The sequence below is a fragment of the Acanthisitta chloris genome, unplaced genomic scaffold (assembly GCF_000695815.1).
Source record: "Acanthisitta chloris isolate BGI_N310 unplaced genomic scaffold, ASM69581v1 scaffold1340, whole genome shotgun sequence".
Classification (NCBI taxonomy): domain Eukaryota; kingdom Metazoa; phylum Chordata; class Aves; order Passeriformes; family Acanthisittidae; genus Acanthisitta; species Acanthisitta chloris.
Genome location: NW_008653277.1, coordinates 120,560 through 135,417, shown reverse-complemented (window position 1 = coordinate 135,417; position 14,858 = coordinate 120,560). Strand labels below are relative to the sequence as shown.

The following is a 14,858-nucleotide window of genomic DNA, read 5'->3' as shown; positions in this document are numbered from 1 at the left end:
GAAGCTATTTTAAAAAAAATATATAGGGCTTTGCATTAGCTTTATGCATAGCTATGAGCTCTGTAGAGTGCAGTTTCTACTCACAGTCTTGAGTAATTAGAAAATATGAAAGGATGCTGACTGCATTCTCTGGTAGCTATTGCTTCCTCTGCTTCTTCATTAATGGTGAGTGGTTCATTCTGCCTCAAAACAACCAAGTGTGGAAGACTTTGACAGGGTTTAAATTATATTCTTTCTGCTGCATATATTTTTGTAAACATTCAAGTTACCCATGCCCTTTAATTCTTCTGAAGAAAACTATACAATTATACAGTCAAACAGTTAAAATGTGTGTCTGGGAGGGAAAAAAGAAACAACAGTGGAGTATGAGCGTTACCTTAAACACAACAGTATGCTACAGAGAAACAAAAGAGGAACTGTTCTTTAAGGAACAGCTTGGACAGAAACCAGAAGATTGCTCAGAAACCCTCTGTCAGCATGACACACTGCCACAGTAAACATGAGATGCTCTCAAACCACCAGAACAAATTGTCTGAGCAAATGGGAAGGATGCGCCCCTGCCAAGGAGAGGATCCAAACTCATCACGAGAGTCAGAATCTCTGTACAGTATTAACAGAACAACTTACACAAAAATGTCTGTATACCCCATGCCAGGAAAATGCAGGCACTAATATGAGAGCTGGTAAAGGACGCAGGCTACTGTTGCGGCGTAGCTGCCTCTAATTGGTGTTATTTGGATGCAACCTCTCAGGTATGGAGGGAGATACTCCTTTTTCTCCCCTCATTCCTCTCACACCAGAAAATTGAAGGCACCACTCCAACTGTACTCCTCCAGCATAAGGATCTTGGCCCAAAAGTTAGCTGGTCCCATGGCTGCTATAGTCAAAAACACCTTTCCTGAAGAATGGTGAGAATTCGCAGATGGTGTATTTTGATAGAGTTAGCCCCACTTTATCAATGTGCAGTGGAGATGATGGAGATTTCAGCATTGCAGAGAAAAAGCTCCTGAGGTATTTCTGTGGAATGAAATGCAAAAGGTTGTAAGGTTTATTTGGTCAAATTGATTACAACTACTTTGAAGAATTAAATGAAGAGTATTATATTTAAAAAAGACACAAGATCTCCACAGGCTGTGAATAGTCCTTTTAATAACCATCATCATTTAAATCCATTCATAAAACAGGTGAAATGTCTGCATTAAGCTCAAGAAAAGACACAAGATCTCCATGGGCTGTGAATAGTCCTTTTAATAACCATCATCATTTAAATCCATTCATAAAACAGGCGAAATGTCTGTATTAAGCTCAAAAAAAGCAGAAAAGCAGTATTTTCCACTTTCTCCTCTGCCCAGCTTAGTAACTCTTTTATTCTGTGCTTGTGTGATCTTTCTGGTTTATTCTGCAGTCATATAATGCTTTCTGCTAATCATGACCTGCTAATACTGTCGTCTAGCATTACCAAACACTATAGCAGGTGCAAATCTCAAATCCATTCTGCAGGAATTTCACTACATATGGACACAAAAGGACTTCAAAAATCTTTCTCTCATGAAGCCTCCATAATCCTTGCATTGAAAGGGATTTGTTTTGATCAAGGCCATCTGCAAAAAGATTGTCTGACTTCCACGTTATCTCAGAACCTACCAGCATATTTTCACTGAGCTGCCCTCAAAATTTCTTTTTTTTTCTGATGTCTTACACATGAGAAGCATGTGTAAGATGCTTCCTTCCCTTCCCAAAAATTAATACCCACCAACCACCATGCAACTTGCTGTCATTTGTACCTAGAGAAATTGTGGGATATGTACATTAACACAGTTAGTTTTCACAAACCTGATGAAGCTTCCTTCACATGTGGGTTCATTTAGCATGATTTAACAAGTCTTATTTATAACTTTTGAATGAAACACTGTAGGTGACATGCTTGATCAGACAGGTGCTCAGAATGCACCTGATGTCACCCGAATAGCTGCAAGGGAAATCTCATCTGGAGCACAGGGATAAATTCCTTTCCTCTGCTACAGACTGACCACAAAAAGAGGTAACTCATGAAATTATTCACCAGTCTTGGATTCAGTGGGAAATACATCTGCCAAGACAGAGAAGCACACTCTCCTTTGAAAAACCCAAGGTTTAGTTATTTGAATGCAGCAGCTTTGGGGTTATGGAAGTGGTTTGTTCAGGAAATAGTCCTAATTATTCACTTGTTTCTCAAGGAGAATCCCTCCAGACTATAGCAACATGTTATCTATTTAAGTATCTTGGAAACCAGCTGTATTAATATCACAGAAAGCAGGAAAAAAAGGCAAACAAAAAAACCTCAGCTGGGACAAAATTTATTCTCCTGGCAGGAATGGTGTATTTTCCTTTTTATTCAGATCTGACACAGGTTGTATTAATGTTCATGAAAAAAAAATTCATTACAAAAATGCCTTCAAGATGAATTCCAATAGACTAAGAGGTAATTTAAAGTGAGCAACAGATGTCATATCAACATTTGTCATAATTAGTTCTCAAAGTATGGTTCTTTAAAAAAGTCCCAAACCAGTAATGCCTAAAGGATAAATATGGTAGAAAATCAAATGTAAAACATGGCATCCTGTTAAGAGTTTTAGCACTGTGCTGAAAAGTTACTGCAGTAATTCCAGTTTATGGCTACAAAAGGCTCAAAGGTACCAAAATATCTCACTGGACACATTACAAGACCTTTTGCATTCCCCTTGGTATGTATGGCCAGATAATTGACTGTCATGCCTTTCCTGTAGAGCCATTACTCATTGTTTTGGCATGATAGGTCTAATGGCAGTATAAAAAAATCCCTTTGCTCTAAGCATACACTTATGTGACAGGAAAACACTAGGAACAGCAGGTACTTTTCCCAGATCTGTGCACCAGAGTTGCTCAGTGAATATCACAGATTCTTTGAACACAAAAAAGATCCTTGGGAAAATGGCAACAAGCAGACCCTACCAGATAACGATGGAATTAATTTTGTATGAAAGTTTCCTGCCATATGGCTTGGCATTATGTGCTCTTCAACAACCACCTCTGAGCAAATTAGCCCTCTTACAAACCCCAGATCTGCATTTGCCCTTGTTTGCAATGCTGATGTGTTAAGATAGGCCAGAGCTGGTGTGCCCTTGACACAAAGAAGCTGTTGCTTCAATGAAATGCAGGCTGCTCTGCCCAAAGATGCTGGCTAGGAGTGATATCCTGTAGTGCAGGAAACAGTGACGGATGGCAGGAGTGTTCACCCACACCACAAGCATATGCCTTGATGAAAGAGCTGTGGCTAGGCAGAATCGTGGAAGCTCTGTCCTCTTGGCTGCAATGTGGATGACAACGTGGAAGAAAGTGACAGGAGAAAAGGAGGAGTGTTCCTTAATGATGGAATGATGCTTCCCAAATCCACATGGGCTAGGGAGGGGAGGAGGGTCACAGCAAGGAGAGGGGCTTGAGCACATCAACACCAAGGGCCAGAAATGATGGAAAGACAACTTTCTTAGAGATCTAGAAGGGATTCAGCATGGACATTGTTGCAACCCAGGAGGCCACTGCAAGTGGCTGGAGTGGGGGCAAGGCTAGATGAAAGGATCTCCTCAGGCAGGACTCAGTGGGGCAGGCAGAGAGCTGTTAGCAAAGCTTTTATATTATATCCATTTCCAGCAGCAGCAACAATTTTTCTCTGTTTACAGAACAGTGTTATTTGTGCTGACTTAAAACTAGGTGGAAAGCACTCTGGTATCTTTTGATGTGTCCCTTTAAAAGAATTTTCTTAGCAGAGACTGGCAAGCTCAAGATGCCTTCACAGAAACATGTCCAAATTTTATACAAATTAGTGCTCTGACTGCCTACCAATAGCAGCTAAATCATTGTCCCTAGTATGTAAAGTGCTATGTTGTAGCAATCGCACTTCAGTTAGGTTTGCATGATTATCTTGGAAACAAAAAACTAGTTAACTGCTAAAATATTCCAAAAGGCTTGGTTTTATTACTCATTTTCATTTGTTAGTCTTTCAAAACTCTGCCCATTTGTTCTGGATTATTTAGCCTGGTAATCAGTGTTCTTCCAAACGCACTTTGGAGTTTCATTTGACTAATAGTGTTAGACCAGCTATGCTGCTGGTTTGCTGGAAAATATCCTAATGATACATTTGTAAACGTCTCAGTGTGAGGGCACAGGACCCTGGCACATAAAAGGGATGTAAAACAGGCAATTTACACATCAGTTGTGTTGGTTGCTCAGGCTAAACACACACTCAGGAACATCAGTTTAGAGAATGGAAATACTCTTCTCATGTACAAAACAAAGATAGAAAACCAGGTTAAAAAAATAATCTAAAATAGGAAAAGCAGTGGGTTGTGCCCTCTCAAAAGGCAATACAACTTTCATGCTCTTTAACTTAAGATTTACGACAGCTGTACCTGAAAGTTTTAACCTTGCAAATGAAATGAAACTGGAAAAAGTGCTATGAGGCCCAAAGGTTTTTTCTTTCCTCACTAGTCTGAGTAGCTTTCCCTCCCTTTTAATTATGTGAACAGCAAAATGGCAACCATTTTAAAAGCTTATTAAAAATCATTTTAATAGGGTTCACCTTTTTAGCATTAGGCCAGTCTTCATCTCGTGCTCAATCCATCAGCACAGCAAAGTCATTCTAAATGATTTTTGCACTACTTCATGGTGTAGGGACCTCACAATTTGATACATTTTTATATAAAGCCATAACTTAATTTAATGTTATTAAAGTTATTACAATCAGAAAGCTTTCTTAAATGTGAAAGTCTTCTTATCATCCCTTCAATTGTGGCATACTAAAGAGGAATTCAGTTCAATGACATTGTTCTCCTAATCCATTACAAACAGTGATAGCCTCAGAGACCAGTAGCAGAGCTTAGCAAGAACTGGATTTTTTCATTAAAATTGGGTGTGTTTAAAAACTCATCAATTCTGGTAATTCCAAAAAGAGAAAAACTTTGAACTTCTGCTTTCATACTGCTATTTCTAGCAATTTCCTCGAGAAACTCAGTGTTTAAAACTCTTTAAAAGTCACATTTTACAATTAGCACTAGAAATACCACCTGCTAATATATGCCAGAACTGAAAGTACCACAAACTTTAATAAGATAAACCTTACAAGGCTTTGGGGATTTTTTGAAACAAGAGCTTCTCTTCTTTGAAACAATACCACATTTTCATCACCTACACATCAATGTGACAGTCAAAAACTTTACCACAAGGTCACAGAAGGTCACCAGTGGCAGAGACAGGACTAATTAACTCGCTCATGTAACTTCTAGCATTGGTTCCTCTCTCCCTTTAATATAGATGCTAGTTCCTCTCAGCACCAATCACATAATTATTCTGTTGACTAGTGTTAAGCGATGCAGACCTTAAATCAGACCTTCCTTTGAATTATTCATAGAGCACAGCATAAGCAGGTATCACAGCTGTTTTCTATAGGATAAGAATCTGAGTACAAAAAAAAACCCCACCAGACAGATTGAAGCACATTCCCTGACTCTGAAAAACCACATTATGCTGCAATCAGGTACTTGCAAAGTCAGATCTTCCAGAGGAAGACCCTAGCCCAAAACAAGCAGACAGGCACATACTTCACTTCCAATCTGTGATCACAAAAATAAGGATTTCTTTAGAAGACAAGGCATGCAAAGGGAGCCTGCTGGAATGCAGAAATGGGAATGCATCTCCTCCTGCCTTTGTCTCCTAGAAAGAAAATGTTGGGCACATGTAAAGGAAAATGAACATTTGGGGATCCTTCCCCAAATTAACCAACTTTCTCTATTCTGGATCTTTCCGTTGATGTATCGAAGTGAAAAAAAATTCCTTCCAGGGTGGTTTTTCAAACATGAAACACTGCAGAAATGCCAGCTATTGTCACTAACTACAGCCTACAGACAGAAACAAAGCTGGGCTGAAATGGCAATGACAGGCAATGGTGTCCCACAGAGACTCAGGCTGGCAAAGGGCCCTGTCTGGGGAGATGCTTTATACAGAACATGATGAGAAAATATACAGCTTACCAAGAAAAAGAGGATTCCAACTTCTCATTGGATCTGCTCCTTCCTTGTGCCTTTTTTTTTTTTCCCTTACTGGCAAAAGTCAGAGATAATTAACACACTGTACAGGGAGGTAAGTTCGGATTGGAGCACAGAAGATGTGAACCCTTAAGAAAAGGTCTGCAAGCTAAGCCAGCTCTGCCTCAATCAGGACACACACCACATCTCAATCACCACGCAGGATGGATTAACGGGGTCAGGTGTGGAGGACAAGGAAAGCCATTAGCCACAATACAGGGAGTTCATTTACAAACTGAGTTCCAAGAGAGCAGGTTCTCTTATGCCAAATACACAGCAAGGCATATTCAAGCTGTCCAGACTGAGGTGTTTTGTGCAGGCAGTGATCCCAACAGGCTCCTCCTGCAGTCTGCAAGGACAGCTTGGCCCTTCAGGTCACAAGTTAAGTTTCCCCCTTATGTCTGCCACTCAAAGCATCTCCCCTTCCCTCAGGGACCACGTAAGGCTAAACTGGCTAATTAGGAGTGACTAAGTGCCAACATAATGATCTGAGAGTTCTCAAAATAGTTTCAGATCCATTTCTGCATTTATTAAATTTGAGCAGGGAGGGAAAGAATTGGCAGATAGCAAGAATGTAGAAAATGAGGTGGCATTGCTTTGGAGGACAGCAGTTCAAAAAGATGGGGGACCATACACAGACTGTGACTAATATATTCATCTCCACCAATTCCAGATTCAGATCAACTCTCCACTCACCAGATACGCTTTGCTCAGAAACATTTTGGTCTTCTGTGAGGTTTCCTTTTTCTTTTATTTTTCCCCCTCCTAAATTTTCCCAACACCCTGACATATATTGCAAGGTATCATAAAGCAGATTTGAGTAAGGTATGTGAGCAGAACAGCATGTGATATTCAATATCTCAAGTGATATTTCAGGCCCCTCGGGAAGTACCTAATGTCACCTCTGGATCTGAACACATTTATCTCCTGCACTCACCCTTAGGTCGTTCCGTGTGGCTGTGATTTCAGAGCAATGAGAAAACGACTTACTGCCTGGGAGACTACCTGGTGCCTGAAGGATCTTATTTCTGTGGAAAAGAAGACAAAGCTTCTAAAATTACAACAGGATCACCTGGGCCAATTATCTTTTACAGAAAGACTAGCGTGGCTGGGTTCTCCTTACAAAAAACTGCAGTATTAGATGCAGTCAGAGCTGTGCAAAGCTTCCTTGATGAGCCAGAAGTGACAAATGCCTCTAGAATGTGTCTATCCCATGTAGCAGAGACCTTGCACAAACAACTTGTGTAAGCATAAAGAGATTTTTCAGGAGAAGAAACACAGGTTCACATGTTTGAAAATGACAAGTCACCACTAGGTTAGCCATCACATTAAAGGCCCCCCAAGGGTTATTTACTTCAGACTGGCAGGCATTAATTAGGTTCATGGCTGGATTAACACAATACAAGAATAAGGGATTGGCTCGTTTTAATCAAATCCTTCCTGTCACTTAGGCCTAACCAAAAGTGAGGCTGTTATCAGGTAATGCCTAGTAGTTAGTGAATAAATAAATAGATCGAGAATGTCCCAACCAGTATCACCTTACCTTGTGTCTGCATGAACAACCCCACCCCACACACCAACTTCAATTCAAAACAAATTCCATATATCAGCTTCCCTTAACAGAAATAATGCAAACATCGCAAATTATGCTAGGCTTTTTTTAAAATTAAATTTACTAGCAAAAAACCTTGCCAATTTGACTGTGACACATATCTAAACTCTTAACTTGTTACACTGAACTTACTTGCTAAGGAGCTAGATGAGAGCAGGTGAGATTGCAAGGTCCTAGTAAAAATTTAATGTAGCTCTTTTGTTAGGGAATGGATTTACCTATATAGCTCCCAAATGTTAACATGGCTGTAAATGCTGGATCTATAAAAACAGAATTTTACCTTGATAGCAAAGAACTTAGTCTTTGCTTTTGTTGGAGCTACAAAACTGAATGATGGTGACTTGACTTCTTGTCTCTGCAGTGGCACTAAGACTGCAGCAGTCTGTGTTGGTACTGGACTTAACCCAAAGCAGAGAGAGAAGCAGCAATACCATACACAGCACTCCTTTGGGTGTGTTTACAGGTACCTAAATTACTTGGAACTAAGCAGGTAAGAATCAAGCTCTTTAAGCAGCTAAATTCCATTAAAAAAACCCCAGGATTTACATTTTTAGTCCCTTGGGAAAGTCTCTCTCTGTTTTTCATGCACAGCATAATGCAGGGTTAGCTTCTTCCACAGCTGTACAGGTGAAAGCAGATTTTACCACTATGTCTCCAGAAGTGTTTGAGTGCCACTAAAGTTTAATTTTACCCAAGGTGGTACTGAAATTTACTTGAATTCATACACCTTTTTGAATTTTCTTAATGTACAAGCATTCTGAGAGATGCCAGTTATGATTCAAGGTGAAATTGCTCTCCCAGGTTTTCAAAATCCAAACTATTCATTATAGCTATTTGGAGCATTTTTCTGTGCAAGTCTAATGGCATGAGCACATTATGCTGAATTACTATTATGCCATATCAATTGAATTAACTTCTGAAGTCAGCCTACATCCCAAATTACACTCTTATTCTGTCTGAAATTCATTTAGAATCCACAGGACTTATTATTTCTTACAATGTCTGCATGCTAAAAGCTTATATTTATTGACTTTAAGTAACTCCAATGAAAACTGAATTGTAGGCTGGCAGCAAAAAAAAGGCACCAAGAGCTATGATTTACAGGTGCTCTATCAGTGTGAGTCTTCCTTGGGAAGTGAACTGCTGTATTGAAAAGGATCAAAACAGACCTGACTAGTGAAGGAAACCAATCTTTTCTCTGGAGCACAAGTCAAAACAAATCCTGTCAAAATTTATTCAGAAAGAACAACAACATGATTGAATTTACCATGCATCCCTGGGCCAGCAGCGACAGCGTGTCGTCTGCTGGAGTGGCCTTGGCAAATAGCTACCAAAGCACTTGACATGCATCACCCTCTGCTTCCTCTGGTGGAATCAGATGCTGGAGGATGACTGATACACATACTTTGAAAGGGGATAGCACCAAGTTCAACCCAGTGTCCTTGGTTGAGTGCTCCCTTTATTCATCTGCTCACATCTGAATGTGAAGGGCAATTACTGGAGACCAAGATAAAGGTACACAACTTCAAAACTTGATTTGTAGGAGGATGTTGGGAAGTTTATTCAGACCTGACAGCAAAACACATTAGGCTGTGAACCTAAACTGGGGCTCAAACTATAGGCTGTTACATATTCTGAACTTACTAAATCATGATAAACATACCTCCTTATTTTCTGATTCTCTGAAATATCTAAAAAGGAAAGGGGAAAAAAAGCCTCTGAATTGCAAATCCCATTTAATTCTTTGGTTGTAATGGAGATAAACATTTGATCACAAAGATCATTTTTGAGGTAGGGATCTGAAGTTATACACCTAAGGAAAGGAACACCAAAATTCTTCTAAAGGGGTATGTGTATGACATTAACTTATCTCTAGCAAATTCTGCAAAACAAGATCTGATCTTGAACAAAACCCTAAGTTTGAGCAGATGAGACCAAGGGGCTGCTTATGCTCACCATTCCTTTTGCATCCAGCAGCTTGTTGGACCAGAGCTTACAATTAACTCATCCAGAAAATAGCCCCAGGCCTTCACTCCTTCTAAACAACCATTTTCATCATCTGTTCCTATTATAAGAAAAATACCTTGCACTGCTGTGGGCCTGACTGAGAGTCTACAGTATTTAATCAAAGTAATATTTTATTGGTATGAGATCAACTGCTGACCTATGCAAAGTCCTAATTTCTTCTTCTTTGTATCTAGTGATTGTAATCAATAAGTAAAATTAATTTCATTTTTCACTTTTTGAAGCCAACAGTGTCTCAAACAAGAAGCAGAACCATCCTAAAAAAGTTAAATGCTTTGCTGCTGAGAGCTGCTGCAATTCCTCTTTGAGGGCTGAGGCTTCAAAAGCAGAAAAGCCATGTGCCTTGGGCAGCCCCAATGATGTGGTGATGGATGGGAACCCAACGTGTGAAATTGCTCTCAGATGGCTCACTGCAAACTCTTACTGTCTGCAGGCAAGGCAAGACTTTAGTCTTGTTGCTGAAAAGCAGTTATTTTTGTTCTTAAATTTTTCAATGGTTACTAGAGGTTATGAAAGGCACTTGGTGCAGACTAACTATACCTAATTTAGAAAATTATCCATGACATGGATTTCATATAACTAATATTCACAATATGGCCCAACCACAAACTCTCTTCTCTTGTCTCTGTGTAAATCTAAAGAGGGGAAACTTAAATTAGATAATAGGAAGCAGTTTTTTAATGTGAGGGTGGTGAGACACTGGCACAAGTTGCCCAGGGAGGCTGTGGCTGCTCCAACCCTGGCAGTGTTCAAGGCCAGGTTGGATAAAGCCTTGAGCAACCTGTTCTGGTGGGAAGTGTCCCTGCCCAGGGCAGCAGGGGTTGGGACTAGATGATCTCTAAGGTCCATTCCAACCTCTTAATAACTATGATATTATGATTTGTGGATGCATCTATGCTCTTCCCTTCCCTGCTCATGCTGCATCCCTGTTCCTCTAGTGGGAAATTAAAACCATCACTCGAAGATATTGCATTCTGTAGTCCAGACTATGGTTATGAAACAATCCTCTGTGGGACTACCAAACACCAGTTTTTGCAGCTGTTTGCTTTTGCACTAGCAATCATACCTGGTGTGCATTCATGTCTGTAAAGAAAAGAGCTTCCTTTTATCTTCCAATGATTACCAAATGTATTCTGAATGCATTCTGAAGTCTGTCTCACCTAGATGCTGCTAAGAACAGTATTTACAGCCACCCCGTCAGTGGCAAACACTCAATCTGCAAGAGTCAGGCTGGTGAGCAGCTGCCTTTAAAGCTCCTTTTAAAAAGCTTTGTTGTTGTAAGCTGATACCTGAGTCTAATAATTTCCTTTCAATAATCACTTTGAGCATACACATACACGGTAGCTTTGAAAGGTCTTTTTGACTGGTATCAGTCAGGGGAAAAAAATTAAAAATCAAACAGAAATGGTAACTCCAACCCCTTGATAGGATTTTTGCAATAGAAACATAAATTCACCTGCAACTAGCATGAGGCAGGTTGTGTCAGTTAAACATATTAAGGGATGGGGCTGTGAAACAAAGGCTGGTGGGATGTGCTAATGACATTCATACTGAATATTCAGATGATGAATCATCTAAAATCTCATTTAAATGTTTCTATCCTCATGACTTCAAGGAAAAACTTAAGAAATGAGGTCTCAGGCAGACTTAAACATTCTGATTGCCCAAATTTATCAAGAAATATTTTGAGGCTTTTTTTCCTCCTCAGATGTTTCTTTTGCTGATTGCTACTTTAAAACCGATAAGACATTTAAATAGCAAGAATGAATTCAGGTTCACAAAAAGGTGCTATTTCCATTATTTTATGTTTTCCATAAGAACCAGGTTCCTGGAGCCACGCAAACCCTGCAGAATTTCACCTTTAAAGGGGAAAGATGGAATGGCTAACTTTACAGCCTTATTCCTAAAACCCCCTAGAAATTATCACCTCCAAAGGAACTCAAGTGAAAATACGAACTAAAAACCAAACAAAGGATTTGCCTTCTAAGTTAATTTGATTTTGGAAGGTTAATTTTGACTGTAGGTGACATCAATATTTCAGTCAGTTCAGTGTCTACAATACATTCCCCAGCCAGTGCTACAGATTGGACAGCAAAATTGAATTATGCAGCTCATTCAAGATTTATTTCTGCCTCTTGCATTAACACCTAACATTGAAATCCTCATCAGCAGACATCACGGAGTGAGGAGGTTAAGGACAATTGTATTATTAATTTTAAATAAATTGAGCGTGTCTATCTTTTAAAGAGGTTCAAAGTATCAAGAAAAAAGAAGAGCAGAGGCAATGCCAGGAAGATGTATGTGCTCCTACAAAACTTGATGGAGGCTTGTGTTACCAGGTTGACTTTCCCTGTGCTCTGTAAGTGGCAGCAAAAGGGAACACATGACTCCTACTGACTGTTGAGCTCTTGATGCATCCCTGAAAAGCCCACTGGGAATTTTGCTTGTTCCCCTTTGCTGTCCACAAAGCAACCCGAAAAATGAAGCAGGGAACAGAGACAAGGAGACAGGCTGAGGCTTGGGAGACTTTTGGTTTTCCTTTAAGCAACCTGTTGGGATTTTGTCAGCATTACAATTGCTTTTTTTTCCAAGCACACTGGTGACAGCAAGAGCAGGAAATAAAGTCGAGTGGGTCCATGACTGCAAGGCTTCTGACTGAGGAGTCAAGAAACACAACTCAATCTGCTATGTCAGCTTAGACTCCTGCCTCATTTTTCTAGCTGCACAATGGGAAAACAGGGCTAATAGTAATCTTCATTACTACAACAAAGCACAAGCCTAAGAGAAGGGAAAAAAGGTAGTCAGGGGAATGACATGATACAGAAATGTGGTATCCAAAGAAGCTGGGATTTCAGGAAAACTTCCTCTCATTCACAGATCTAGCAACCCACCAAGGAATCAAAGATATTTTGCAGTTAAAACAGGAACGGATACATTCACTGACTGATATATTTTTTATGACAAGTGCTTCCTTTACAAAGCTTTTGCTTAAAAAATATGAAAAAAGGAATACACATCATCTGAATCCACTGTAAAAAATGATCCTATACTCTTATCTACTGATTTCTAACTGCATGAAAGGATAGATACACACTAACTTCTGTTCATTAACTTTAATCAAAAGAATTCTTGGCTGTTTCATTTAAGACGGATTTAATCAAGCAAGGTTGGCTCTAAAGTGAAATTACAGTCTTTAAACTGCGGAACAATTAATTTAGAGTTTTGCCCTGCAACAGGTCCTTGATGAAATACTAAATTAATAGATTGCAATAGGGTATTTTGGGTAGGTAATTTCAAACATGATTTAGGTGTTTTCTCTTAAGATGTATATACAAAATCCTTTGTGCAAACTTGCACATTATTTTTCCAAACCTCTATGGTAATGTAAGATGTAGCTCAAAAGACTTGATATTATACCAACAAACAGCAAAGTAAAAGTGTTTACATTGCAACTACGTATCATGTTGAAGATCAAAGAAAATTTCTCAGGTTCATCTCACACAAAAACAGTTCAAGTAATGTGCTTTCCTACAAACAAGGTATTGTGAAGTTTTTAGTTAGTAAGCATTTGTACCAGCTAGGACTGGTAAAGAACTTAATGGTTTACAGAAACTTTGCACTTACTGTGAATTAAAATCACAATCCTCATAATTTGGGCTCTCTGGATTCTTTTACTCCAAGTAATTTTATCTTCATTTTGATGAAATATGCCCACTTCTAAGCTCAGGCTGAAATAAGGTAACTCTACATCTCAATCTTAAACAAAGCAAACCCTACATCAGCCAGATCCCCTGATTCCAGCTGCCTTGCAAGGTACCACAAACCCCACTGCGTCCCTCAGCACTTCTTCCACTGTGGCAAGAATTCAAGAGGTAATGCATAGGAAAAACTAAACTCTTCCTAAACTGTCCCACAAAGGATATTTTGGACAAATCTAAATAGGCACAAGGAAAACTGCTGCTGCTTGGAGATGACCTGTGGGAAGCACTGGACTAGCCAAAGCTACTTCAATGCAAAAAGTTTAGGAGAAATGATATGAAGTCACAGCCTACAGGTCCACTAATGATCTTAGAATAGAGGGTGTTTGTTCAGAACACTTATCGGACTGGCATTTGTCAGGCTGTCATTTATTTTCAGTCAATAAAGTCAGTTCAGATGTTGGATAAGAAAATACATTTGTGTTGGTCTGGAAGCTGTGCTTTGCCTTTTCCAAAAATGCTGTATTAGCCATTAGCTCTTGACCAACCAAGTGGAACAACCAAATAAGCTTTTATACCCTCCTACAGCTATACCAACACATCACCTATGAGGCGTGAAAAAGATTGCAAAGGGTTTTTAGCAAATCAAGGTACAGGATCAGGTATGAAAGTCAACTCAATACAAGCCATGTTTCTGCTTGTTATCAAGGTTTAATGTCCTCATCTTCTACCTGATCAAATACCCACAGGAGAAATGAGTTATGGTTCAAAGGCCAAGAAGCCACGACCCTCACAGAGGCAATCCGTCTGTTTACTACTTTCCAGTTAGCCCACTGAAATGTGCTCAGTGTTCATACTGGATTGAAAGCCACGAGGCACTAACAGCCAGTATTTTAAACAGAACTGGTGCCTGTGCCCTCCTTCCACTACTGCAGTGTAACTTCCACAGCAGAACTCTGATGTTCTTTGAGCCTTCAGCGTATCACATGACTTTGGTAACCATCACTACTGAGGTGGTTCCTCTCACTCTTCACCAAGAAGGCTGCAGCTATGTGAGCTGAAACTCTCCAGCTGTTGGCAAAGCCAGAGCAAATCACTGCAAAATATGCAGTGAAATGAGAATAACATGACTAGAGGCCTAGATATAAGGGGGTTTTGATCAGCTGGTTGCACTGAATTCCTCATGGCAAGGTTGGCAACATTTGCTCGGCTCCTTGCCCTCCTTACCTAACTTTCCCCTAGCCATGGGGGATCTTAATTTTCTCAAGACCGAGTGATTTGTTAGGATTATTGAGTGATATGGCCAAGTGGCATATGGCAAAACATATTCATGATGAATAAGTGGTCATATATTATTATGCTTGCAAAATATATAGGCAATAAAGTTTTAATGACTTAATTTAGTTAAAATAGATACAATTTAATTTT

At 39.6% G+C, this 14,858-nt stretch overlaps 1 protein-coding gene across 1 annotated transcript in view; it reads right to left on the bottom strand.

The window, feature by feature from the left end:
* Window positions 1-858: 858 nt before the first annotated feature.
* Window positions 859-14,858, bottom strand: part of KIF16B (kinesin family member 16B) — a 121,977-nt gene continuing 107,977 nt past the window's right edge. The window contains exon 26 of the mRNA XM_009080250.1: window positions 859-1,017. Coding sequence (XP_009078498.1) covers window positions 859-1,017 — 159 coding nt within the window. The remainder of the gene's footprint in view (window positions 1,018-14,858) is intronic.